Here is a 25,717-nt window from a genome sequence, read left to right on the forward strand (position 1 = left end):
ATCTCTCTGGCCCCAGGTACACTCAGCACCCCACTAGCAACCACCAGCCCTACCAGGGCCTTGTGAGGACAAGGACAGGAATGGGGCAGTGGGGCCAGACTTGGCCTTCGATGGGGGTGTCCACCAAAGCTGTGCTCCCAGTGTCCTCCCACTGAGCCATCCCCAAATCACTCCGGGAGGTATAAGCAGCCAGGAGCCAGGGCACAATCTTCCCCCAATTTCCTCCCTCCCAAGGCCCAAGCCATCAAGAATGGGAGGCTCGGGCTGGGCGGGGGTGTCCCAAAGCAGACACCCCCAGGAGTGGGGGAAGCAGTCCTCAGGTGATCATCCCCAGATCTCAGCTCTCTAAGTCACTGCAGTGAGAAGAGCCTCCTCTGAAGCTCTTAGCAGCCCTGTCAGGTCCGACTGGTCCTCATCTGGTCCCTCCAGTGACCCCTGACCCAAGGGCAGAGGGGGAGGAGTGGGGGAAGGGCACTCGTGGCTGCCATGGAGCCAGGTCTCCGACCCCACATGAGAAAGGTGGCCTCCCGTTTAGCTACCTTGCTGCCTTCAAATTGGAAGGGTCAGACTTACAGGGTCCTGGGATCCCCTGGTTCGGCCCCTCACCTCCTGGGTGGGGAACCTGAAGCCTGGAGTTTCCTATACCCACTCCAGCTCCCTGCCTGGTGGCTTCTGAGTCCCCTTTACCATGCCCACATTGCCACCTGCCTAGCCACCCAGCTGAAGGTACCCCCTCCTCACAGCCAGGGTGACCAGGGTCCCCCTTTTAGGGCCCCTTCTCAAGGAACCACAAAACGCACTTAACCTGTTTGGAAGAAAATTATCAGCTCATCCAGTGAAGACCTTCCTACGGCCTTTTAAATATTTAATATATACGAGATCCTTTTTGGTAGAAGACCATTATGCACAAGTTGAATGAAAATAACAAAATCTCCACGTTGCTGTTGTGACCCGCAAAACTTAATCTCCTTGTAAATGAGAACTTGCCCTCCCAAATCCCAGTCACTTCTTATGAGGCTTCAGTGGGCTCACATTCCCCATCCCATTAGGGGGATGGATTCTTGCCCCAGGCATGAATGGAACATATCTGTTTGCAACCATCTGAAGCTAGTAACAGGGAGTCCCGGAGAGACCACGGGTGCTCGCAGCTTCAGCCTCAGCCTTGCAATACAGGCTTCCCCACCCCCCCACCGCCGCCCCACTGAATTTCCATCCCCTGAGAGTTTCAGAGCCAAGCAACGGAGAAGAGAGTCGCAGGGCAGCTCCTGGCTGTCCCTGGCTAACCGCATGGCTTGTCCCTCCTCTGCTCCTCCTCCCTCCTGACTCCCGCCCAGGCCCCCCCAGCATCCGGGCGATGAGGAACATCACCGCCGTCGCCGGGCGGGACACCCTCATCAATTGCAGGGTCATCGGCTACCCCTACTACTCCATCAAGTGGTATAAGGACGCCCTGCTGCTGCCCGACAACCACCGGCAGGTGGTGTTCGAGAACGGGACGCTGAAGCTGACCGACGTGCAGAAGGGCATGGATGAGGGGGAGTACCTGTGCAGCGTCCTCATCCAGCCCCAGCTGTCCATCAGCCAGAGCGTCCACGTGGCTGTCAAAGGTAGGCCTCCCCCGGAGCCAGAGCCCACCGGGGCTCTCTCCCCCGCCGACAGCTCACGCAGAAGCAGCCAGGCCTGAAGGAGTGGCAGGCCAAGGAAGAGGGTCCTGAGCGGGTGTGTGGGAGAAAGGGGGCAGGGGGACGAGTACCTCTGCATGCAGGGTCCCTCGGTGGGACGCAGGACAATGTGGCCCTGACCTGTGAGGCAGGAGGGGCCGGCGATGCACAAAGGTCCCCTTCTGGGCAAGAGCCCGGGTCAGAGATGGTGGGCCGTATCAGTCAGGAGGGAACCACGTGACATCAGCAGGGGCCCAGCAGAGACCACCAAGACGGGGCGAGAGGCAGGAGCCCGGGGGCAGAAGCAGCAGGAGGCTGGCTGGAGGGAGCAGGTAGTAGGTGTCTGACTCCCGTCCCTACGCCTGCTCATGTTATTTGAGGCCTATAGAGCACTGCCTAACAAAACCTCGGCCCAGGCCCTTCACGCTCACCTGGGCCGGGTGTGTGTTTTGTGCAGGGGGACTTAGCACAGTGCCTGGCCCATAGTAGCCATTCGCTAAATGCCTGCAGATTCAATGAACGCATGAGTAGAACTAAGGCACTCAATGAATGTGTGAGCAATGACGGCTGACCCCTTGGTTCTGGGGCTGCGTGGGTGTGCCAAGCTCCGTCCCAAATACATTCTTTGGAACTGCCAGGCCTGGAGACTTTCCAGGTGGTGAGTGGAAGCAGGATGGCCTGGTTGCTCCAGAGCAGGATAAGGAGGGGGGGCCTGTCAGGCCTGGCTGAGGAGGGGTCAGGCAAAGCCAGGCAGCTGGGGTGGGAGGTCACTAATGGCCGTAATGGGTAAGGGTCCGAGTGGGTTCAAGCCCTGGGAGAGCCTGAGGCTCTGGGAGTGTGGAGATGCCAGCCTGGGGCTCCACGAGGGAGGAAGGAAGGCTTGGTCTCCAGCCACCATGCTGGTCTCTAGCACCAGACCACAGTCGTTGTCATAATAAGATGGATACAGCTGTGGCAGGCCCACCACACACCAGTCGCTGTGACCGGCTGCTCAACACGCTCTGTCTCATTAAACACCAGCACTGCCCCCTTACCTCGGGCAGGTACCATTTCATCCCCAATTTCCAAGGCGGAAAAGACTGAGGCACAAAGAAGTCAGGAAATTGTCATCTGGAAGCAGAATGTGTCCCGGGCCTGTCTACCTCCGGGCCCTGGGCTCTAACCCACAGCTGGGGGAAGGCCGGGCTGGGAGGAGGAAGCTTTCTCCACGCTCCACCTCAGGAATAACGGAAGAGGCCTTGGGGACCCCCTGAGAGGGAGTCAGGAAGAGAGCTGGAGTCCCTGAGAAGGCTGAGAGCCCCTGTCACCAGGGCAGCAAGGAGGGGAGGTCCTCTCCATATCCCCGGGACCCCGGGGTGGGGAGGGGCCCATAGGCAGGAAGAAACGTGGGGGGCAGGGCGGTCCCAGGCCTATGAAGGGGCCCTGGCACAGGGGAAGGCCCCAGTGGGTCCCAGGTGCCTGAAGCAAGATCCAAGAGCAGCTCTGTGGACAGAAAGAGGGAAGTCTAGGAGAAGGAAGAATGTGGGGAGACAGAGCCCGCTTTGGGTTATGGCCCCTTCAAGCATGTGGTGGTAATGCAGGTGCAGCTGGAAGTGTCTGGTGGACAGCCAGGAAACTGAACAGTAGCAGCAAAAGGCGGGGTGGGTACTTCCCTCCCTTGCTGCACATGTCACATGCATCCTTATGCACCCACCACCTGTTACAGTGCCAGACGGTGAGTGTTTCTGGAGCTGAAACTGAGACAGTAGTCTGGGTTGCAGTGGTTTGCTGGGAGGCCTCGCTTTGAGCCCCGACCACGGTGGGCCGTGGCCATCTCAAGCCTGCGCAGGTGACAGGAGACCCGAACGGCGTCAGCCTCCCTGACTCCTGCTGCTACACCCTAGCTAGGCTGAGGGGCACCCTGGCCCCTCCTTAGCCGCAGGCCTCTGTCCCGCTTGGAGCCGTGGGCTGGCAGGAGCCTCACAACCCCCAGGCCACATCCTCAGCTTGGTGGCGGTAGAAGCAGGCAGCGCCTGCCTACCCCCTCCCAGCGTCAAGGGCTGCCGTATCCATTTCCATTACAAGCAGCGGACCAGGAGTTTACGTTGTAAACATCACGTATTAAAACATCTAACCTTTACTCCACTCATTTTGCCCGCCCGCACCAGTGAACATTTGGCCGGGTTTGTTGGCTTAAAAAAAATAAATAAATAACAGGGATCCGGCAAGCCTCGGAGTACGCAGAACATTCTGAAAGCTACTTCTGCTCATCAATTATTCAACCCCATTCAGGGAGCGATCAGTCCTAATGAATTGAATCTGATGCATTCCGTCTCAGCGACTCTCTGGGCCTGTTGTGATTGTGTTAAACGACAAGAGGAAAGCGGGAGAGTGTGTGTGTGTGTGTGTGTGTGATCTAGAGGGCAGAGCCCATGCACCAGGCACGCGTGGCTCCCACACCCAGCACAAAGCCTGGCATCCATCAGACGCCATGCATGTAAATGGGGTACAGGGCATGTGTGCCCACATTCCCTCTTCCCCGCCCTCAGGGTCTGAAGATCCAGCCCTACAAGGATGGTGGTAGCTTGTTTTCTCTCCAGACCGAGAAGCAGCATTTGTGTGCGGGTCTCTGGGACCCCCTGCCCCTGCCACTTGGAAAGCTCAGGTCCTCCCTCCTCCCACTCCCTGACTCCCTCTCCCCACCTCATTAGAATGCACTTTTGCAGAAGAACCCATCAGAGCTGATTATGAGCACACGGCTTGATTAGCTGATGTGCTGTTCCAAGAGCTACTCAAGGAGGAGGGTGGAGGAGGTGCCCCTGGGCGTGGACCGGGGCCCTGACTCTGGGCGAGGCGGGCCAGGTCCAGAGGCAGCGCTGCTGAGCCCAATACCATCACCTGGCTGGGACCTGCATCCCACTCAGGGGACCAGAGCAGAGAGCCAGGGGATAGTAAAGGGCAAGGTGGAGGTGGGACAGGGCACTAGACCCTGGGGATCAATTAGAAGTCCCTCCCACCCCGCATCTCTCTGGGGGGCCATGGGCTTGTGGGCAGGAAGGGGCAAAAACCCATGATGCTCCAAGGAACTGGAAACACCTGCTGACCCCATTCCTTCTGGGACTGCTGGCCTTCTGATGAATTTTTCAAACACTGAGCTAAGAGCAGAACACACCAGACACACACACACACACATGTGCAGAGCCCTTTGTGCATGAGGATGCATGCATGTACTCATTGGTACTTACTATATGCATGTCCATGCAACAAATATACACACACTAACATGTCCACTGTTGCACGTGTGCGCACACACACACATGCTGGCAGTCACGTGTGCACAAATATTGGCTCCGTCCCTACCCTCCTGTAAGGCATCATTCCTGAGCCACAAAAGGTGGCTGCAGGTGGTACCATATGAAACATTGCCCAAGTGAGCCTGCTGTGGCCTAGCAACTTGGGAGGACCGAGGGGAGAGAGTGGGGATGCTTTGTGGGCCGCTTGGGCTTTGGGGCATGTACCGCCGACTGGCAGGGGAGGGCAGGGCTGCAGGGAAGGCAAGTGCTCCTCTCTGAGCATCCAGAGACATCCTTGGCAGGATGCTAAGAGGAGGGCACATAGATCCAGCCTAGATTTGATGTCTTTAGGGCCCCCTGTAGCTGAAAAATAATGTAGCATAAAAGCATCTCTGGGCACGCGGGCTGAATGTTTAATTAACTAAGAAGGCAGGCTGCAACTGGGGCTCCTTGGCTTTAGCTCAGTGAGAGAACATCTCCATCCCCACAGCTGAGCCTCTGTGGGCCTCTGGAGCCAAAACAAGGGCATGAGGGGCTTGCAGCCCATGCTCGGCAAGGCTGGGACTGGGAGGTAGCACCAGGCCCCTGCGGAGAGCAAACGGAAGAGGACACACACCTACGCTCATTCCCAAATGCCCATGCTCCCCACCCACACTGTGTCTTCCCTGGCTGCCCAAACCGGTGCCTGCCATGTGCGTGGAGCCATTGGAGAAGCGCCCCTCCCACCCTAGTAAATGGGTTGGGGGTTTCTGTGATCATAGGTTGGGGCTTACGAAAAACCTAATCACCTGGCCAAATGCCTGCTATCCGCAGATGTGGAGGTTTGGAAGAGATGCGCCAGAACCCACAGGAAGGGGATACAATGGGTTCCATAGGAGCAGAGTGCCCAGTTGTACTTGGGAGAGGGGGGCACCAGGAAAGCTCCTGCCGGCAGCCCTATTCCCCAGCAGAGGGGCCCTGGCACACAGGAGCCAACAGCCGCTTCGGTGCACAGACAGGGCTCACATGATGACCCTGGTCATGGTGATGATGGGGACGATGGTGTAGAAGCAGCGCCTACTGATTCAGTGACATTTACTGTGCACCCTCTGTGTTCTGGGCACTAGCCTACAAATGCAGCTACGCTCAAGACAAAAATCTCTACCCTCAGGGAGCTTCCATTCTGGGGGGGCGGCAAATGGATAATGCATAAAATATATAAAAGATGCCCCATGTCAAAGAGGGAGCGGGGATGAGAGCGTCAAGAGGAGTGGAGAGTGGTTTGCGATTTTAAATAAGGTGGTCAGGGAAGGCCTTTCTGAGAAGAGAGGATTGTGTAAAAAAAAAAAAAAAAAAAAGGACACCAAAGGAAGTTGTTATTATTATTCCTAAAATATTAGAGACTTTAGAGATTACTTGGTCCAACTCCTCCATTTTTCAGATGAGGAAACGGAGGCTCAGGGCGGAAGCAGGGTGCTGGCACGGGAGGCCGAGGCTAGAACCCAGCTCCTGGGCACGGCTCTCTCCCCATCCCCATGCTCCACAGGCAGATGCCCCAACTCCCCCCGGTGCCCGCTCTCTGCTAAACAGGTGCAGTAAATAAAAAGGCTCAGTCTCAGAGACAGATGATGAGAGACACCATAAAGAGTTTATGGTCTGGGCTGGCTGTCAGCACACTGTCGTCTGCACGACACTCCCAAGCAGGTGGCCATAAAGGCTTTATGGTGGCCGGAGACCTCCTGGACTGCCACAACTACGGTATGTCCCCAGCCACTCCGTCCTCTGGCCTCTTCACCATAGTAGGACCTTGCTCTGACCCCACCTCCCTCAGTGCAGAGTTGCCCTCTCCCCTAGGATGACTGTGGCCAGAGCAGGGCGTCCGGAGACAGGACCATGGGTCCCATGGCATCTGTGCCCCCTACATTCAGGCTGGGCATTGGGGAAATGCTGGGACTCGGGGGCAAGAGGGGGCCCTTCGTGCAGTTGACACTCAAGAGGTCCCTGGTCGTCACTGCAATAGAGGTGGTCAGAACCCAACTGCTGAGGATCGCTTTCCCAGAGGCAGAAATGGACCGACACACATTCAATTAGCTCACATCTACGTCTGAGCGTTGGGGAAGACATTACTGACTCACGGGTCAGAAAGCACCCCCACATCTGGGCAGCTGGCCATGCACCCATCACTGAGCCCCCACACCCTGCTTCTCAGAGCCTTTCGCTCACGGGGCTCCTCCCGCTGTTCAGCGAGCCTGTGAAGGAGCCGAGATCCCTAGACTTTCTTCTCCCTCCTTATATGCCTGCAGTTATGGGGGTATCTGAACAGAAGCCTGGAGCCAAGAAATTCTGTGAGCGGCTCTGGCCCCTAGCACTCCCACCAAAGGGTTCCCAAGGGGACACTTATCAACCACAGCATCACCCCGCCTTGTCAGCCTGCAGCAGGGGCAAAGGGTGGAGGGGGGCCAGGAGCCTGCCCTGGATCTCTGGCAAGTTGTCTGGTCGTCTGCCTCCCACAGGACAATTGTGCTCTCAAGTGTTCTGGCCAGCCCAGGTGAATGCCTACCCCCCAGATGGATACTGGTTGGTTACTGTCTCCAGTGGGCTCTCAGGAGCCATCCATGTTATTCCCGGAGGCCATAAGGGAGGGACAGCCCCTGGTTGGCCTCTGCCTCATGGCTCAGCCTTTTCCCTCTCTCTCACCCCATGCACTTTTTACAGCGTTTGTGTCCTTTAGCTCTCTGCCCAAATGCCACCTCCTCTGGGAGGCTGCGGTCACCCAGTCAGATGATACGTCTCTCGGCTCAGAGTTCAGCATCTGTATATTCAGGTGGCACTTGTCCAATAATCATTGAGGGAAATATCTTGCCTTCCCTAGCAAATGATGAGCTCCTGGGGGTTCTATCTGTATTTTAAGCATGTTTCTACTTTCTCCAGCCCACACGGAGCATAATAATGCCTTCGCAGACTAGGCATTTCATAAATATTAGATGAATTAGTTAATTAATGAATTAACCTGCCTTAGTAACTTGTTCCATTATCCAAATCCCTTCTTACTGAGAAAGACAGTCTTCCCCTTGCTTGAGCTAAATCTCCCTGCCTAATTTCAGTCTTTTGCTCTCCACTTGCTCCGTTCACAGAGGAAGCATAGCGCTTGACCATCCACCCCCAGGGCATGGTCCTTCGGCCTTGACAGCCCCTCAGTCCTCTCCTCCTTGGTAGAACCTCCCAGCTCCTTGCTTTGCCCACACATCCTCCTCTGCAGCCTGTCACTGCCTTGAGTCTCCCCTTGGTCACATTCAAGTGTGCAGAGGAGCTGGTTCTGGGGCTATGGTAGCAAGGGCCTGACCCCCAGGAAGGACCAAGGGATAAGCTCCTGGCTCCAAAACTCCATAGCATAAATACAGCGTCTTGAGGAACAGCATAGAAATCCCCCTCTTTTTCTGGATGGACCTCCATCCTGTGCTCTCCCTACCCCTTGCCCCCGTGACCGTTAAACTTCTAAGTCAATCCAGGAAATAATATCTGAGCATACGTTCATTCATTGACTCACCCGCCAGGCATTTATTGGGCTCCTGCAATTTGCCAGGTAAATAAGTCCTAGTTACTGCCCTAAAGGAGCTCCCAGACTCCTGTGGAAGGCGGTAATGCAAACGGCCACCCTCCTGCCCTGTGATCGGTGCCATGATGAAGGTGTGCACAGGTGTGGTGGGACAAGGGCAGGCCTCACGGAAGAGGTAATACGGGAGCAGGCTCTGAGTGGACAAAGAGGCATTTCCCATGGGGCCTGCGGGCTCTAGCTTTGGGCCTCTGTGGGAAGGAGAACTGGATCAGGCCTGGTTCTGTTTGGCCTAGAGAAACAAACTAGAGGCAGGTCTGGGTCTCTGCAACAGTTCCCTCAAAAAGTCCAAGGAGGCCGGAAGCCTTGGTCCCATCCAAACAAGCCAGGGGCGGGGTGGGAGATCGGCAGAGCCCAACAGAGGGACCTCTGGGAAATCTCAACAATAGGCATGGGGCCATCACTAGAGTCAGGGTTCCAGAGAAATCTCATATGGAGATCCCCAAGGCCCAGCAAACCACCCAGAATACTGGGGCAAGGCCCTAACCCGGGCAATAGGCAGCCAGAGATAGGGATGGGGAGATCCAGATAATGACCAGAGCCCCAGAAAACCTGGCTGGACTTTGGACCTAGATTTGGGCCCTTGGTGGAGCACACATGATGGGAATAGGAAGGACAAATGCCCAGCTGTGTTCACCAAGACACGGGCTAAGACTTGGAGCGTTGGGTGGTCGTGGTACATTGATGGAGCCCCTGTGGCAGGATGGAGAGTAAGGTGGGAGAGGACACTGGGAAGGTCAGTTAAACACCCTGCTGAAGGGTATGGCTCTCATCCCATCCCTCCTAAATGTCACTTCCTCTGGACCTAGGCTCTTGATCAAGAACTTTCCGAGGGATCCAAAGGGCTGCCAGTGGGTTATTCTATGCCCACACCCTACCACTCCGCTGGGGAAGCTCCCTGCTGAGCCCCGAAAATCCTTGGGGTGCAGAGAGGGCCTTGGGCATGCATAGGATGCCACCATCCTCTCCCCCCAGGGCTCACCTCTGTTGGTGGCCACTGTGGGTGGGCCTAGGGTGGAAAGCGGCAGGCTTCCCAGGGGGGCGGGATGCTGGAGCCTGGGAGAAGGCCAGAGGACTGTGGACAGCCTTGTAATTTAATTATTTGATTGCAGAAAGGAGATCTCATCTACTGGGTGCTCATCCTTGTTAAGCTAATTGTCTGTCTCCTTCTCTCTCTTCTCCCCCCACTTGCTGGGGAAGTCGCTGTGGCCTAATTGAGTTATCATAAAGATAATGGCTGATGCCTTAGCCAGAACTGAGAAAGGAGGATCCCTCTCACAGAGGCTCAGGCTCCAGACAAGCCCCCCAGGGACCAAGATGTGGACTGTGAGGCACGCTGGATCTCTGGGTGGAGGGAGGCTGGCAAACTGGTTGTCTCATAAAGGACAGGGCCCCCTCTCTGCTCCACCCTGCTACCCAAGGGGAGCTCACTGATGAGACAAAAGAGCCATTGGGCTGGGCATGTCTGGGGCTTTCTCAGAGAGGCACCTGGGCAGCGAGGACCCTGAGAGCAGGGACACCAGGTCTCTAATCCCACTGTCACCTCTTAGGAGCTAGATGACCGAGGGCAAGTGACTTCTCCATTCTGAGCCTCAACTGGAGACGGTTAAGCTACATCACATTATTGGGGGGAGGAGATTCAGTGTGCTAACACTTGATGACAATGGACAGGGCTGGTGTGGGTGATGGGACCACTGCAGGAGGAGACCAGGGGACAGCATTCTGGCTTTTAGAGGCAGAGCTGTGGGGCATGAGCTGGGGACAGTCTCAGGCCCACCTTCTCCCCCACGCCCAACATCTGGGGCCCAGCAGCCCTGTCAATCCGAGGCCCCAGAGAGCTGATGTATCTTTGTGATGAGAAAGTGACATGGGGCCATCGAGAAGCAGCAGGGGAGCGGGGCGAACGCCAAGCAGTGTCTGCAGGCAGATGGGAATCAAGAAGCACATACATCATCACCGGGACAAATCTGAGGGGCAGGATTAAGGCAGGCGAGCCAACGCCCTACACAGAGACAGTGGGTCCAGGCCTGGGTGGGCAAGGGGATGAGAGCTAAGGGCCAGTGGCACCCCAAGACATTCTGCATGTATAGGACAAGGCACTGGTGCCCTGGGGAACTCTACTTACACCCCCAGGGGCAGGAGGGGCCGGGAGGTGAGGCAATGAGGCAGTTGCTGCTGGCCAGGCTGGGGCGCATGGGGGGCCTGACAACAGCACTCCCCTTGCCTTCCCAGTGCCCCCTCTAATCCAGCCCTTTGAGTTCCCACCCGCCTCCATCGGCCAACTGCTCTATATCCCCTGCGTGGTGTCCTCGGGGGACATGCCCATCCGCATCACCTGGAGGAAGGACGGACAGGTGATCATCTCAGGCTCGGGCGTGACCATCGAGAGCAAGGAATTCATGAGCTCCCTGCAGATCTCCAGCGTCTCCCTCAAGCACAACGGCAATTACACGTGCATCGCCAGCAACGCGGCGGCCACCGTGAGCCGGGAGCGCCAGCTCATCGTGCGTGGTGAGCAGAGGGGCCGGGGCGGGCGAGCGAGGGCCCAGCTCTGTCTGCTGCTAACAGCCTCTCTAGACTTGGGGTTTGAGTCGCAGGCTGCGGGAATGTTGGCTCCGGCGGGGGCCTTAAATAAGATCAAGAAGTTCAAATCTCTTACTTTCCGGGCCCGGACACAGAGGCCCTGAGAGGGAAAGAGCCCTGTTCGGTTAGCCATCGGCAGACTCAGAGCTGGGACGCGGGACTCCCAGTCCTCAGCAAAGGCCCTCAGCATCTTGAGTTTCACAGCTGCCTCTTCCGAACTTGATCATGGTCCAGGCGGGGCTGGCACAGAATGGAAGGTTAGAGACCACAGAAGAGCTGTTCGAGACAGATGATCGGTTTCTCCCTACCTTCCCTCTTCCCGCAGTGCCCCCGCGATTTGTGGTGCAGCCCAACAACCAGGACGGCATCTACGGCAAAGCTGGCGTGCTCAACTGCTCAGTGGATGGCTACCCCCCGCCCAAGGTCATGTGGAAGCATGCCAAGGGTGAGCCCCTGGCCAGCCAGCATCTCCGAGCACGGTCAGGGAGTGGGGAGAAGGAAGCTGATGGGGCTTGGGCCTGTTTTCCTACACACAACTCCTAGCCCTGGGTGGGAGCCCTCGGTTCTAAGCTTTCAGGGGACCCCGGACTGTACTCGCTCTGGAGATTGTTCTCAGCCACCCTCAGGGGTCTGCCGACTGGGGACAGCTATCATGCTGACTCCAGATTTCCTCTAGACCCCACAGATTGACCTCTCCCCTCCCCCGTCCAGCCCTAGAACTCAGTGTATATCTGTTTTCCCCAGCCCTCCCCACCCCGCTTGGGGTTCCAGAACCTCCTTGGCCCCTGCTCATCACCAATCAACCTATTCTGGGATTGTGGTCCTTCTTGGAGCCTAACAGCATCCCAAGGATATGTTTGGTATCTAAATCCCATGCCAAGCTCTTGTCATAAAGCCATGCCCATCACTGACACTGGGGGAATGGGGAGGGGACCACAAAGCCCCCTTGGAGGATGGCTGGCCTCTTTCCCAGGCCTGGCTGTCCAGGACCAGGCAGCTGTCATTTTAGGGTTCCATCTTGCCTTTGCCTGTGGCCAAGTGGCCTGAAGACAACTCTTCGTCTCCAAGTTCAGCCCTGAGGCTCAGTGCCAAGGCGGGCTTTGAGCTGAGGTCCCCAACTCCAGCCCCTCACCTGAGAGCTGGGGCAGGGCCAGACCTCTGTGAGGCTCTTCTGGTCGCCCAGAGGAGTACTTTGGGAGTGCTACAAGATAGCCCTAGATCAGCAAGAGAAGGCCATCAGGGCGTCCCTTGGAGCAGTCCCACCTGACCCAGCTCGCGTGCTAGCCTGGGCGCCGGCCCCCTAACGGCCGCCTCCTTCCAGGGAGCGGGAGCCCACAGCAGTACCATCCGGTACCCCTCACCGGCCGCACCCAGATCCTGGCCAACAGCTCGCTGCTGATCCGCCACGTCCTGGAAGAGGACATGGGCTACTACCTCTGCCAGGCCAGCAACGGCGTGGGCACCGACATCAGCAAGTCCATGTTCCTCACCGTCAAGAGTGAGTCCTGCCCGCACGCGGCACCCCTAGCCCTCCGACCATAGGCCAGGGCCCGTCTCCACACTCACGCAGCGGCCACTGTCCTATCAGTGAGTGGGAAGCAGGGAGGGCTCCTGGTCAGAGGTGCACTCGGGACCCTCAGGTGGGGGACTCAGACCCCCGTGACCTTGGCCAAGTCACCTCACCTGTCTAGGCTCCAGCTTCTTCCCTGTGCTGGAGGTTCGTTGCCAGCCCACCCTCCCCACCACACTGCTTGAGTAACACAGGAACTGATCACGGGAAAGGGGGAGATATTTTAGGAAAGCTAAAAGAACAACGAACCTCATCACTCAGTGCTCAGTCTGTGGCTTCTAAATCCCAGACACAGAGCTGGCCTCATGGCCTCAGAAGCCCAGAATATCCCTGAATTCTCTTGAGTCACACGCAGATATTCCTGCCAGATAAGCCTATCCCTTTAGAGTCCTGGGGTCTGTATAATGGGCCCCCCGGGAAATCGTGCCCATCTGACCCTGTGTCCAGAAACGGACCATGGGCCATGCAGGACAGTGGTGAGAGCCTGTGTGTTAGCCAAGTGGGAATCTGGGCACCATGTTGTAATTATTGTGACCTTGATGAGTTTGCTTGGCCTCGCCGTACATACCTCATTTCCCCGACAGAGAAAATGAAAGTCATAATAGAGCCTTACCTGCTCTGTTCTGTGTCAAGAGTGAGTCCGATAATATGTAGAAAGCGGCCATTGTGGTAACTGGCACCCAGTCAGCCATCAGAGGCTTACCAGTTTTGCTACTGGTACCATCAGTCCCTGCAGGGTCGGTGTGGGAATGACCGCCGAGGGCAGTGCCCGGTGTGGGGTCCCTCCTCGAAGAATCAGAGCTTCTTTATCGCTCGCCAAAGCCCGCGTTCAGCTCAGCACAAGACAGGGAAGCCCCGGCGATCGATGCTCGGGGAGCTCCAGGCGCCGGAATCCCCACCCTGGGGAGCTGCTTCCCTCACACTATCAAAAAGCACTTTGTCCTTAATAAAACCAGGCAATCAATCTACATCCCTCAGCCGGGGAGAACTTCGCTAATTCTGCCTGCGTGAGGTGAGAGGAATAGCAGGCCCCTCGTGGAACCATCCCTGGAATTTGATCCTTACCTCCCCACTGTCAGCAGCAGGGATGAGCCCAAACCCTTAGGCTTTTTTTTTTCCTTTTTGTTCTTTGCTCTTTCTCCTCGAAGCTAGGGGATTCCACCACACAAGCGTGGCTGTGGCTTTGTGGCACCCGGTTTGTGGGATGGGGGGGGGGGACATGGGCGATGGGTAATCCGGGGGTCAGGAGGTGGGCTCTGTGAGGAGCCTCAGTTCCCAGCAGGCTGTCCCTGATGTCCTGGAGGGACCCGGGGCAAGTCACGTCACCTCTCGGGCCCTGCATTTTTCCTGTGCTGTCCGCCCAGCAGTGGCCACACAGCACCCAGAGACACTCAGAGGAAGCCCATTTTGTAAATTCAGGGCAGCCTTGTGAGCGTGTGCAACACACACACACACACCCCCCCACGGTGGTGTCAACGCCTGGCCCACTCTTCCTGAAGAGCTTCTTGCCACCCCCATCACCTGTGGGCAGAATCTGGACCTCGTTCCTTCCTCCCCTCGCCCTCGTCCTATTTTCAGCCACCTTGTCACTCTCCTTTGCTTCCTTCCACAGCAAGGCACACGCGCACACGCCTTTCTCACATCTGCTCCGTCTCACGAACACCTCGGGTCCTATTCTCCCGCTCACCGCACCCCCCTCCCCGGCGCCTGGGACTCGGTGTCTCTCAGCACCTCCTCACAGGGCCTCCACCCAGCCACCACCCTCAGCCCCGGGCTGTCTTCCAGCTGAGCTCTCTCACGCCGCCTCACACGTGTGTGCTCCTTAGATGGCCTTTTCCTGACACATTTTGGGGCAAACGCCCCCTTGCATTCCAGCCCCATGCTCCCCGGTGACCTGCCCAGCCAGGCTAGGGGCCCCGTGCCACCCCCCCGAATGGCAGCAGGACAGGAGGAGCAGGGCCAGGGGCATTGGAGGCCCGAGGGCAGCCGGAACGGAAGGGCTGAGCATGGCACGGCCTCTCTCTGGGGTCGGAGGGTCTGACGGCCCTTCTGCAGCCGCCCGAATCAGGCTACACAGTATCCAGCAGCCAGAAGAAGCTCCCATGACGGTGGACAGGAGGTGGGAGTGGGCACTGGGGTGGGGCATGGGGGCTCCCAGTTTTCTTTGGGAGCTTCTTCCCCTCTGCCTCCTGATGTATTTACATAGACATACTGCTCTAGTAACCGACCCCCGGCTGCTCCCCTTGCACGTCCCCCCACCCCCCATTGCTGCTCTGCCCTTTCCGCCTTCATTCACCCTCGGCCTTCTCCCATTTCCCCACTCTGACTTCAGTTGGAAGGGCACAGGAAGGTGGGGAAGAACCTTCAGGACCCGGGTGCGTGCGTCACCCATCAGACTGCTGGAGGCGCGCCATTCCTAGCCATCCCTTAATCCATCTCAAACACTCACCAACAACGCTCCCCTCACCCACTTGCAGAGCTGGCCACAGGAAGACCTGCCATTTCCAGACCTCAAAGCCAATTTCAAGGCTTGCATCAATGCACACTCCCGGAAATGTTGACCCAAGATGGCGCCACCCTGTCAGACCTCATACTTTTGTGAACTCTCAGAAGGCAAACTGACCCTAACCCCTACTTTAGCCAAACAGAAAAAAGGAAGTAAAGACATCAAAGGGACATACATCATAAAAAGCATCCAAGTGTCAAACCGGACATTTGTGGTTGGCTTCTCTTGGGGAGTGTTTACACCATTGACCCCTATGGTTTCCAATGATAACTCAGTAGATCTTCACTGAGCACTCACTAAATAGGTCGACTAAACTCCATGACTAAGAACATAGACTTTAGAACCGGACAGGCCTGGGTTCAAATCCCAGCTCTGCCACTTGATAGCTGTGAAGTCTTGGATGGTGATCTCTGCAAGCCCCAAATTCCTCCTCGATAAGTTTGGGATTAGAATACCTTTTACTCATCAGAAAGGTTTAAATGAGACATGCACTTATAGCAATTAATACAATATGTGGCACCCAATATCATGCAATAATTGATAGTAATCATTTGTTTTAGAGGCTGAATAGCTAGTGATGAGTAAGACAGAGTTGCTGTTTTCAGGGAATTTAGAATCTTGAGGAGGAGGTAGACACAGACCCCAAACAACTATCATGCACAAAATGACAAGTACCTTACAAGGCTACAAACAAGGTGTACGAAGAGAATCGGGGAAGGAGAAGTCAATTTTAACTTTGGGGTGAATGAGGAAGTGACAAGAAGATCTCCACAAAGGCAATAGTCTTAAGTGGGCCTTGACGAACACAAGGATTCTGGCAGGAACCAATACCGACAGATGTCATTCCATCCCGGAGGAAAAAGCACAGCAAGGATGTGGAGGCAGGGCAGTCCACGAGTGTCATCTGGCGAGCTGGGAGCTTAGGCGTCAGGTGGAGACTGAAGGGAGGATGGACAGGGAAAATGAAAGTTCGAGTGCTCGTGGACTTTGGAAGCTAAACACTTTCTTTCTACGTAGCATTGACTTTTGATACCAGGCAGCAAACCAGAGTTCCAGGAGCCCAGGGGTCTGATGGGAGTCAGAATTCCAGTGACCATTGTTGGCAACCAACCAGGCCCAACTGGCCCCGATGGCTCCCTGACCCCCAGAGTATTGGTGTGAGCTGAGCCTGCGATCACCTGAGCTCATAGCCCAGCCTTGCCGCTGTCGCAGGCCTGCGCATCATAGTTTATAGAGTTCTTCCTATGCCTGGCCTGTGAGGTCAGCAGGCAAGAGCTCCTTCCTAAAGAAGGTACAGCACTGGATCAAGGTCAATGGGTGATAGAGTCCCAGCTGAGACCAGAACTCGCCTCTGTGCACTCATGGTTTGGTAGGAAGTGCAAAGACCCAGAGTCAGAAGATGCTGATCCTGGCTCCGTGACTCACCAGCCACGTATTCAAGAGCCGTCCCTTCCCTTCTCTGGGCCTCGGGGTTCTCATCTGAACAATAAGAGGCCTGCGCTAGAATCTGGTCACTAACTGATCCCAAGGTCCTTTCCAGCTCAAACAATCTATGGTTCTAGCAGTGCGCATGGTCCTTTCAGGATGTCAGACCTCCTCCCAGAACTTGGTTGAAAATAAATATAATTAACAAAAGAAAATACCACATCCAGCTACCTTTTATCTCCCTTTTAAAATGAAAAAAAAAAAAAAAGAGAGAGAGAGAGATGACCAAAAGGGGGAGAAAGCAATCCCTCCTCCAACCGGCAGATAGGAAAAAATAAATAAACCATCTTCAAAAAGAATGTTTTATGGAGAGGCAGGTAAAGAGCCAGGCTGCTCAGTCTGGGGTGCAAGGGGCTGGCTGTGTTTTGATGTCGCCATCCCTGGATGTGCCTCCCTGGACTCAGAGGCCCTCTTGTGCCGCAGGTTACCTGATTAGACAGGTTCTGTTATATCCCCCAAGACTCTCCTCCACTTTGTAAAGGCTCCAGTGATTGGGCCAAGGCAGAACCCATGGCCAATTAAACCCATAAGGGCTCTTTGTTTGGTCTGAGTTTTGATTTGTTTGTTTAGCAAAATGTCAGACCAATTAAAGCCAGATCCAAGAGCCCTCCACAAGCACACACCCAGCTGCAGAGTCGCTGGAAGGCAGGAGGCAGGAGGATGGAGCCAAGGGGGGTCTGGAGGAGTGGAGGGGCCCACACTAGGGAGAGAAGTCCCAGGCCTGGGTAGACAAGGTCTGCTGTACAGAGGGCAGGATACAAAGCCTTGGAAAGACAACCGTGTATCCCGTGACCCAAGATGGTCCTAATTTCAAATTTGCCCAAAGGAAATTCTTGCTTGTCAGGCAGAAGCAGCAGCTCCCTTACACCCAGTGACTGGGGTTCCTCCTCTAGAGGGCTGCTTCTGCCTTCATCAGCCCCTGCCCCTCCCAAAGGGCAAGGAGTCTATGGCCAAAGGAAATGGCTACGCAGAGCTCACAACCCCCTTTCTAGACCATGTTCCAGGTGCCCAGGGGATTCCCTGCCCAAATGCCCCAAGCCGACCTCTAGGATCTTCCGCAGTGTCTTCCCCAATCTGTCCTCCCAAGGATGAGCCCCACCACCAGCATGACCCCTCGACCTAAGAACCCTGCATTTTCAGGGCATGCAGAAGGAGGCTGGATGTGTGGATTGGGATGCCCACACACATACTCATAAGAGCTGTCTCCGCACACAAGAAGAAACAGGCATGAAGAAGCCAAGCAACTGGCCCAAGGTTTTCTTCTGTGGTCCCTGTGTAGGGCCTATCTCCTCACCAGACTGGAGCTCCTTAAAGGCTGGGCTGGTTTTCCCTTCCCTCTGTGGGAATGCCTGCCTCTGGCACCCAGCTCGGCCGAGGCCTCTGCCCACTCTGGCCTGCCTCACTGGGGACAACAGGCCGACTGAACCCAGCTCCTAGGTCTGGTCCAGTCCTACATGGCGTCACGGGTCACCCCCTCGGTGCTCCCCTCTGTCCTTATGAGCCTCCCTGATGGGCTGAGGGATGGGTGGGACGGCCCCTCTGTTGGATCTGCGGTCAGGGGAGGAGGCAGGCAGCAGAGCAGGACGATACTTGGCCTCCGAGTCACACCGGTCTGGGGCTGACGCTGGCCCTGCCATAGCCGGGGAGTTTAACCACAGTACTTACCCACCCCCCCCCCCGGTGCTGGTCATCAATCAGCCTCACCTGCCCAGCCTCAGGGCAGCTGAGGGAGGCCCACCCTGGTCTGTGCCAAGCCTGAAGTCTCTGCAAGCCTGGGGCCTGGCATCCAGTAAAGGGGGGGGGGGCGGGGAATGAACCATTGCCATGATTTCCATGGCAATGATTATCCAGCTGGCTCTTTGGCCTTATTGATTTTCAGACTTCATAGAATAAGGAGCAGCACTTTGTCTCCTGCTTCATCAAACAGGCGAGAAACGAGGCTGGACATCTCCTGTCTCCAGGCCAGGCTCCGTCCTGCTCTCCCCACCCTGTGCAGGACCCAGGGACACCAAAATGAATAGATGGCTTAGGGGACAGGAAGGTCCCACACAGGGAGATGGGAGTCCTGATCTCTTGTCTCAGTGTCCCCCACTACACGCTGAGTAAACTGGGGCCAGTCACTTCGTCTCCCCGGACTCAGTTTACTCCTCTGCTAAGAGAAGTCCCAACCCCTGTCCCCTTCCCTCAGCCCCGAAGACAGGAACAGAGCTTGACAGACGGGCCACCTTCTGCTGTGCTGATGGAGACCAGGCAGGGCACGCAGTACCAGTTCCAGGATCTTGCTTTCAGAAGCCAGGGCCCTCGGGGTTTCGGGGGGTTAGAGATAAAGACAAACCTGAACCAAAGACACATGGGCGCCTTACTGACCTCAAGAGGCCACCAGTGTCTTTGGAGCATGTCACATCACATGCCAAACCGAGCCCCAAAACGGTCCTTTGTACAAGGTTTCGAGGTAGAATGAAAGTCTCCATGTGGAACAGCCCCCTTCCCTGGCCCCTCTTCTCCTCTTCTCCTCTTCTCCTCACCATGACAAGCCAGGTCCCCAGACAAGCAGAGGAGGGTTTTATGGAAGGGACAGCAGGAATGGCCCTGCCCGTGCGACCCCCCACTCCCAGTCTGAAAGTCCTTGCACCCGGAGACGTCTTGTCCCCAGGCTCACTGGGGTCCTTATCTCCTTGCTAGAGGCTTTAGGCGGTGGTGGCAGGCAGTCCCCGTGACCACGAGCACAGGAGAGCATCCAGATGGCTCTGGGCGCTAAGGTGTCCTTCAAGGCCTTCCTTATGTTCAGCCCCAGCGGATCTAATGAAGAACAGAATTTTGTGCATCCTACATGCTAATCAAGGAAAAGGCGCAGTCAACATTTTGAGACACAAGGGAGCTGGGGTTCTCACTGGGTGGCTCACTTTGCTGGATGAGAATATTCAGGCAAGCAAGGAGCAGAAGCAGTGCCTCCAAACCCTGCCCTAAGTTAGGAGCCCAGATCTGCTCCCCCAGTTATGACCGGAGCCTCTCTGGATGGTAGGGGCAGAACAGATTGTTAGATCAGTCAAGCAGTAAACAGGCACTTTCTGATTAAATCCCCACTCTGGCCCCCCAGGGACTTACAGACTAGCGAGGAAGCTGGAACCAACCTTCAGGAAACAAGGCAAGACTCCGTGCTAAGGCGTCTGGCTCTACAAATGTTAGGTCAGGGAAGGAAAAACCCAGTGTGGACGGACATGATCACACAGAGCTTTCTAGAGGAGTGGGACTTGAGCCTCAAAGAAGAGGTGTCGGAAGGAATAGCATGAGCAAAGGCCCTGGGGTAGGAAGCTGTGTGGGAGGCCATGAGGAGAACCTCTAACGAGAGGGTGGCGGCCCGGGATGAGGGAGAGAGCTTGTGGAAATAGTGGCACGGAAGTCTGCACGTGATACTAGGATCGTGAGCAGGGAATGGAGAGAAAGGGGGACTCTAAGGGTCATTATGAAAGAACAAGCACTAGGCATTGACGACGGGTTGGACTCGGAGCTGGGAGAGCCAAGGCTTGAAGCCGAGATGAGCAGCACCATGGGGCCACCAGTAGAAATGCAGTCGATGAGGATGCAGAGATGGTGTGTTCGCTTTGGCCAGGTCCAGGTGGGATGACGGGGCGCTCTGAGGCAGCTGGATACTAGCTGATACTCTGCCAAGATTTCTACCTAGAGCGGCATGCTCACCCAGACACAATCCCCGCGCCCCATGGGTGACTCACGAGTCATTGTGTAGCTGGCAGGTGTCCTGTCCTGGGCCAGAAAAGATGAGCCTGGTGGGCAGACTGGAGAATCCCCCCAAACCCTGGCCCCCAATCCCTGCCCAGCCCTTGGGAATTCCAGCGTGGGAGCACCAGGCTTCCATCTGGCCTCTCAGGCCTACTGAGCCTCAAGACATGGTGGGATTGAGATTCTGAAGATTCTGTCCTGCTCATGTTTGCTCATGTCCAGGCCTTCCGCCGTTCATTCATCATTCAGGAGTCATGGAGCACTCACCGAGCGCCTATCCCTGGTGTTGGCGGGAGGGGTCTAGTACGTGTGGCCCTGGCACACCAGCCTGTGCGTGGGGTGGGAGTGTAACAGGGAGTGGACTCCCCATGGCACGGACAGAACAAAGCCCACACCATGTCCCACCTCAGGAAGCCCCTCCAGCTCCATGCAGGAAAGCAGGGAGCAGTCCTCCCTGCCACTTGGCACAAAGATCTCTCTCACACCCTGGATCCCTGTATTACTTTCCAGGGACCTCTGTAACAAAGCACCACAGACCAGATGGCTTAAAAACCCAGAAATGCATTCTCCCCCCATGCTGGGAGGCTAGACGTGCAAAATGCAGAAGTCAGCAGGGCTGTGCTCTGTGTGCAGGCTCTAGGGGAGCATGCTTCCCTCTTCAGGTGGCTCCCAGCTGTCCTTGGGGGGTAGGTGCCCCGCTCCGGTCTCTGCCTCTACCTCACATGCTTCTCCCTGTGCGTCCTCGCACCATTTTTCCTCTGAGCATCTCCCCTCTAAGGACACCAGTCACATTGATTAGGGGCCCATCCTGCTCCAGTAAGATATAATCAAGTTGTAAGCGAAGATGGCATTGACAAAGACCCTACTTCCAAATAAGGTCACATTCACAGGTACCAGAGGTTAGGACTTGACATATGTCTTTGGGGAGACACAATCCAACCCCTAACAATACCCACGCTGGGTGATTTATTCGATAACTTCATGCTTTCCAGAACTCTGACAGCTGAAATGTCATCCCTCCCAACACCCTACAACTGTCCTTGTCTGGATGCAACCAGTCTCCTAACCAGAAACTCCTGTGTACAGAACTCTAGAGCCGGGGGTCAGCAAACCGGGCCTGAGGCCAAACATAGCCAACTGCCACTTTTGCTGGAAGGCAGCCACGCCCATTCTTCACGTCTTACTGTCCAGGGCTGCTTTCCAGCTACAATGGCAGGGCTGAGTCATCTTAACAGGGACCTACGGCCTGCAAAGTCTAAAATGTTTACTATCTACAGAAAAACTCTGCTGACCCCTGCTCAAGGGTGTTCCCAGTGATGACCCGGAAGAGCGTTCCAAATAACTAAAGATGGCGTTACCATCAGGATTCTGATGTTCAGGGTAATTTCAGAGTGTTCTCTCATCTCTAAAATGGGAATAAAAATACCACCCACCACCCACCTTCTCGGGTCGTGGGGAAGAGGAGAAGGGAGAATTTAATGAGATAATTTATGTAAAGCATTAATCAAGGCGCATGGCAGATAACAAGCATTCGATACATGTTAGCTATTCTTATGATTACTATCATTTTCCCAACATTCTGGGGAGAGAAGAGGGCCAGAGGCAGGGGAGAAGCAGGTCCCCCACCCTGCCTTGAGAATACACCCTGAGTCTGCTCTTGGACTCCTTGACAAGCAGCCAAGAGAAGAACTGACTGACCCCATTTTATAGCTGGAGACAACAAGGCCTGGTGAGTGGGAGGGTCTCAAAGGGGACCACCCTGGAGCAGAAGCAGGTCTGCAGTCTGAGTCTCAAAGATCCCATCCTTCATGACCCTCACCCCAACCCCCTTCACACACACACACACACACACACACACACACACTCTCTCACATGGTGTTCTTACCAGGTGTGCCCCCCCCACCCCGCCCCGGACACAAGCAGTGGATAGCTAGGATCCCATGGGCCCCCGGCTCCCCAGGCATCTCCCCAGCACCCCTCAGAGTGAAGCTGATTGCTTCCATGCAATTTGAATTCATCTCATGCTTCAGGTGGAGCTTGGCTAATCAGGGGAGACATGAAGCCGAAGTGGGTGCAATCAAATTAACAACACCATGGCCCTGGCTCTTTAAGAAGAGTGAAAACAAAGCAGAAACCAGAAGGCACCCCCCCCCCCGCCCCCTCCAACCAGCTCTTCCCTGGGGAAGCCTGGAGCTGCTGCCTGGCTGAGCTCGGTGAGCTGCCACCCACCCCGCCCTGGGCCCAGCGCCCCGCGTGCCAACAATGCCCCTTTGTGGAAGCTTATCTCACTCCGCCAAACAGGGCTACCGGTCTTGTCACGATCTTGTTAACAAGGAGGAGACACAGCCTTTGGGGGGAGGGAGGGGAGTCGGCTGCACTGGGGGAAGGAGGGGCCCACTCACCTCAAATGGGTACATGTAATCCTTTCAGAAACAAAAGATAAGTGCTTCTGAGCCAGGAGGCTCCCTTCTCCTCTGACAAGTGGGTCTGTAGAGCTCTCAGGAGCCTTCAGGGTATCAGCTGTCCCCTGGAAAATCCTCTCCCAAGGGGGCAGAGAGGGGGACATCCGGAAAACCGTTTTAGCCTGCCCAGAGCATCCTAAATAGCGAAAATCTTCGTGCAGATCCTGAAGAGATTTCAGTTAGACTCTCAGAAGGACTTCCTGAAAAAGTGAACTTCTTCCTTGGAGATAGTGAAGAACCCCAGGACTTTGCTGCCCTTCTTCCAATCCTATTGGCTTTAAGATGGTCCTCCCTGCAGCGGAGGAAGGACCAGAGGGCAGGTACTAGAATGGGAGGTAGAAGAGGAGGGTCCTCAGCCCTGTCTGTAGTTCTTCCCCCAGACCACACATGAGAATCACCCAGGTGGGGGTGGCTCTTAAGGAAATCTGTCACCAGCCCTACCCTGGACCAATTAAATCTGAGCCTCTGGGCAGGGGGACTGTGCCATAGATTTTTTTTTAAACTTTCCAGGTAATTTGTACTTGTAGCCAGGCCTGAGGACCTCCTCAAACCTCTCCCCCCCAGGCCTCCCACCTAAGAGAGCAGAATAGCCTAACCCCTTGGTCTCCTGGTTCCCAGACCAATCTTCTCCCCGCAGTGTTCACTGCATTTCTCTTCAGAGAAGCTGGGCTCTTTGCGCGCCCCTTCCTGACTACCTGCGCCCCTGTCCGCTGCGCTGCTCTGGCCCATGTCACATTGTGGGTAAAAACCATAGGCACCTGGGCTAAGTCCTGCCTCTGCCACTTGCTAGCTGTGTGACCTTGGGCAGCTTACTTCTCTAAGCCTCAGTTTCCCTATCAGAAAAGTGGAAACCAAAACGAGGTTGTTGGGGGATTAAGCGAACTGATGCACGTAGAAGAATGCGGGACAGAGCTGGCCCACAGGCAGCCCTCAGGAGTGGAAAGCACCATGAGGACCACAGACTCCTGCCCAGCAATGGGGTGGAGAGGCGGGGCACCGTGCTTCCTTTCGGAATGCAGCATTCCTTGCCTTCTCCACATTTGATCCGGCCTCTCCCCACAGCCAGTGGCGTTCCCATCCTATTTCTTCCACGTTCTCCTTCCCACACACATTGCTCCTCTCCTTTGGGTATTCATAACTGAATCTTCCCTCCCTGGTGACTTGGGGACTTGTCAGAAACACCAGCTGAGCTCCAATCACCAGGCGGAAGAGAGGGAGGGAGACAGAGACAGAGGAAGGCTGACTCACCGCCAGCTAACTCCTGCCCCCAGCCCCCCACCCCGCCCCGCCTCGCCTAGCCTCCTGGCCCTGCCACCCCAGCCCCACTCCAGTTTCCAGGCTCCTTCCGCACTCCCCCAGGACTCATCTGCACTACGTCATCCCCACCCAGTTCCCCACTCCTGGGATAAAGCCCAGAGTGGGAGAAAAATCAACCAGGCGGAAGGAGAAGGCTGGACTGAAACCAGAGGAAAGGGAGCCGATGACTTAGGGGACTTGGGGCTTGGTCTCCTTCCTGCCACTTACCAGCTGTGTGACCTTAGACAAACCACTTAGCCCCTCTGAGCCTCCACTTCTCACTGGTAATGTAGAGGCTAATAACCCCAGGCCACCTCCTTAACAAGAGAAGCTCCTCACAAAGGATGCTCCCGGGCTATGCAAACTGCAGGGAGCAGACCCACCCCCGCCGCCCTGCCCCAGCCTGTGAAGTGGGACCCCAGAGAAAGGCAGCTGGAGGAGCAAGGGAGGGGCCGAATGGATGCAGTTGACTATCCCCATGGCAGCGTCTAGGAGCCCCAGAACCCCATCTCCAAGCCTGGGGTTGGTCGGGAAGTCTGTGGATGCTGGGGGTGAGCAAGGAAGCCGAGCTGTCTCGCGGTGTTTTAAAAATCTATCAGCCTCTCACATCAAATTAAAATGTAAATAGCAGCTGGTCTGGGCAGGACCTCAGGGGTGACAGGAGCCGGCCTGTGAGTAATTTCACAGACGGGAACCGGTTACATCAGATTCTGACAACTGTCTTGTTTCTGAAATTGATTTCCTCTCCCCTCGGCTTGCTGCCCCAGGAGGGTCCGGGAGCGAGGGGAGGCGGGGATCCGCTCAGCCTGGTGCCTTCCTCCTTTCCGCGGCGCCTGCCAAGAAGGCCCCGGTGGAACCAGGAGGAGAAAATCTGAAATTTCTGCATGGCTGTAAGGCAGTGGCCTGGGCGCCAAAGGCCCAGCAAGGCTCCTCCCTGCCTTGGAGTGAGTCTAACCTTGGACCTAAGAAGGTGGACCCAGGGCACTGGTGGGGAACAAGAGAGGTAGGTGTCCTGCGCTTGGGAGCTTTCCACAAATATGCTGAGTCCTCAACAGAGATGCTTCTGCCCTGGGGAGTCTCCCCTCCAGAGACAAGGGTACAAGGACCCTGCAGTATGTGGCATGCACCATGCCAGGGATCCCTCTCAATGCCCATAGGAGGGACAACTGTGATGACATGGGGTGTCAGGGAGTCATCTGTGGCCTCTACCAGGCTTGCCCCAATTTGGCCATGCAGAGTGCCAGGCACCATACCGAGCACTGGGGCTGTAAAGCTTTGAAAAAGACTGGCTCGGTTCACGCAGGACTTCCTCCGGGACCCCAAGGAAATGCGCCACCCTCTCCACCTAAAGGGGCCATATTGGAAGGAGCTATGTATTAAGAGGCGGCTGGCCTACAGGGGTCTCCTTGATGCCTCTAGGCCCAGCCCTTCCCTGTTCCCAAGTCCCCAGAGAATCTCCCCCTGCACCCTTCTTTGTAAAAAGAAATTAGGTTTTCCTGGCTGTTAATTGAATTACACTGCAGGAAAGCAGAGAAATTGTATCTCATTAAAG

At 55.9% G+C, this 25,717-nt stretch overlaps 1 protein-coding gene across 1 annotated transcript in view; it reads left to right on the top strand.

Moving 5' to 3' along the window:
- The window catches only part of DSCAML1 (DS cell adhesion molecule like 1), a 339,900-nt gene that overhangs the window by 248,185 nt on the left and 65,998 nt on the right, over positions 1-25,717 (top strand). Inside the window, exons 8-11 of the mRNA XM_081799396.1 lie at positions 1,335-1,607; positions 10,758-11,036; positions 11,434-11,553; positions 12,430-12,606. Of these exons, the coding sequence (XP_081655522.1) occupies positions 1,335-1,607; positions 10,758-11,036; positions 11,434-11,553; positions 12,430-12,606 (849 nt within the window). The remainder of the gene's footprint in view (positions 1-1,334; positions 1,608-10,757; positions 11,037-11,433; positions 11,554-12,429; positions 12,607-25,717) is intronic.

Source organism: Leptonychotes weddellii, chromosome 11 (assembly GCF_054177405.1).
Source record: "Leptonychotes weddellii isolate Sample4059 chromosome 11, ASM5417740v2, whole genome shotgun sequence".
Classification (NCBI taxonomy): Eukaryota; Metazoa; Chordata; class Mammalia; order Carnivora; family Phocidae; genus Leptonychotes; species Leptonychotes weddellii.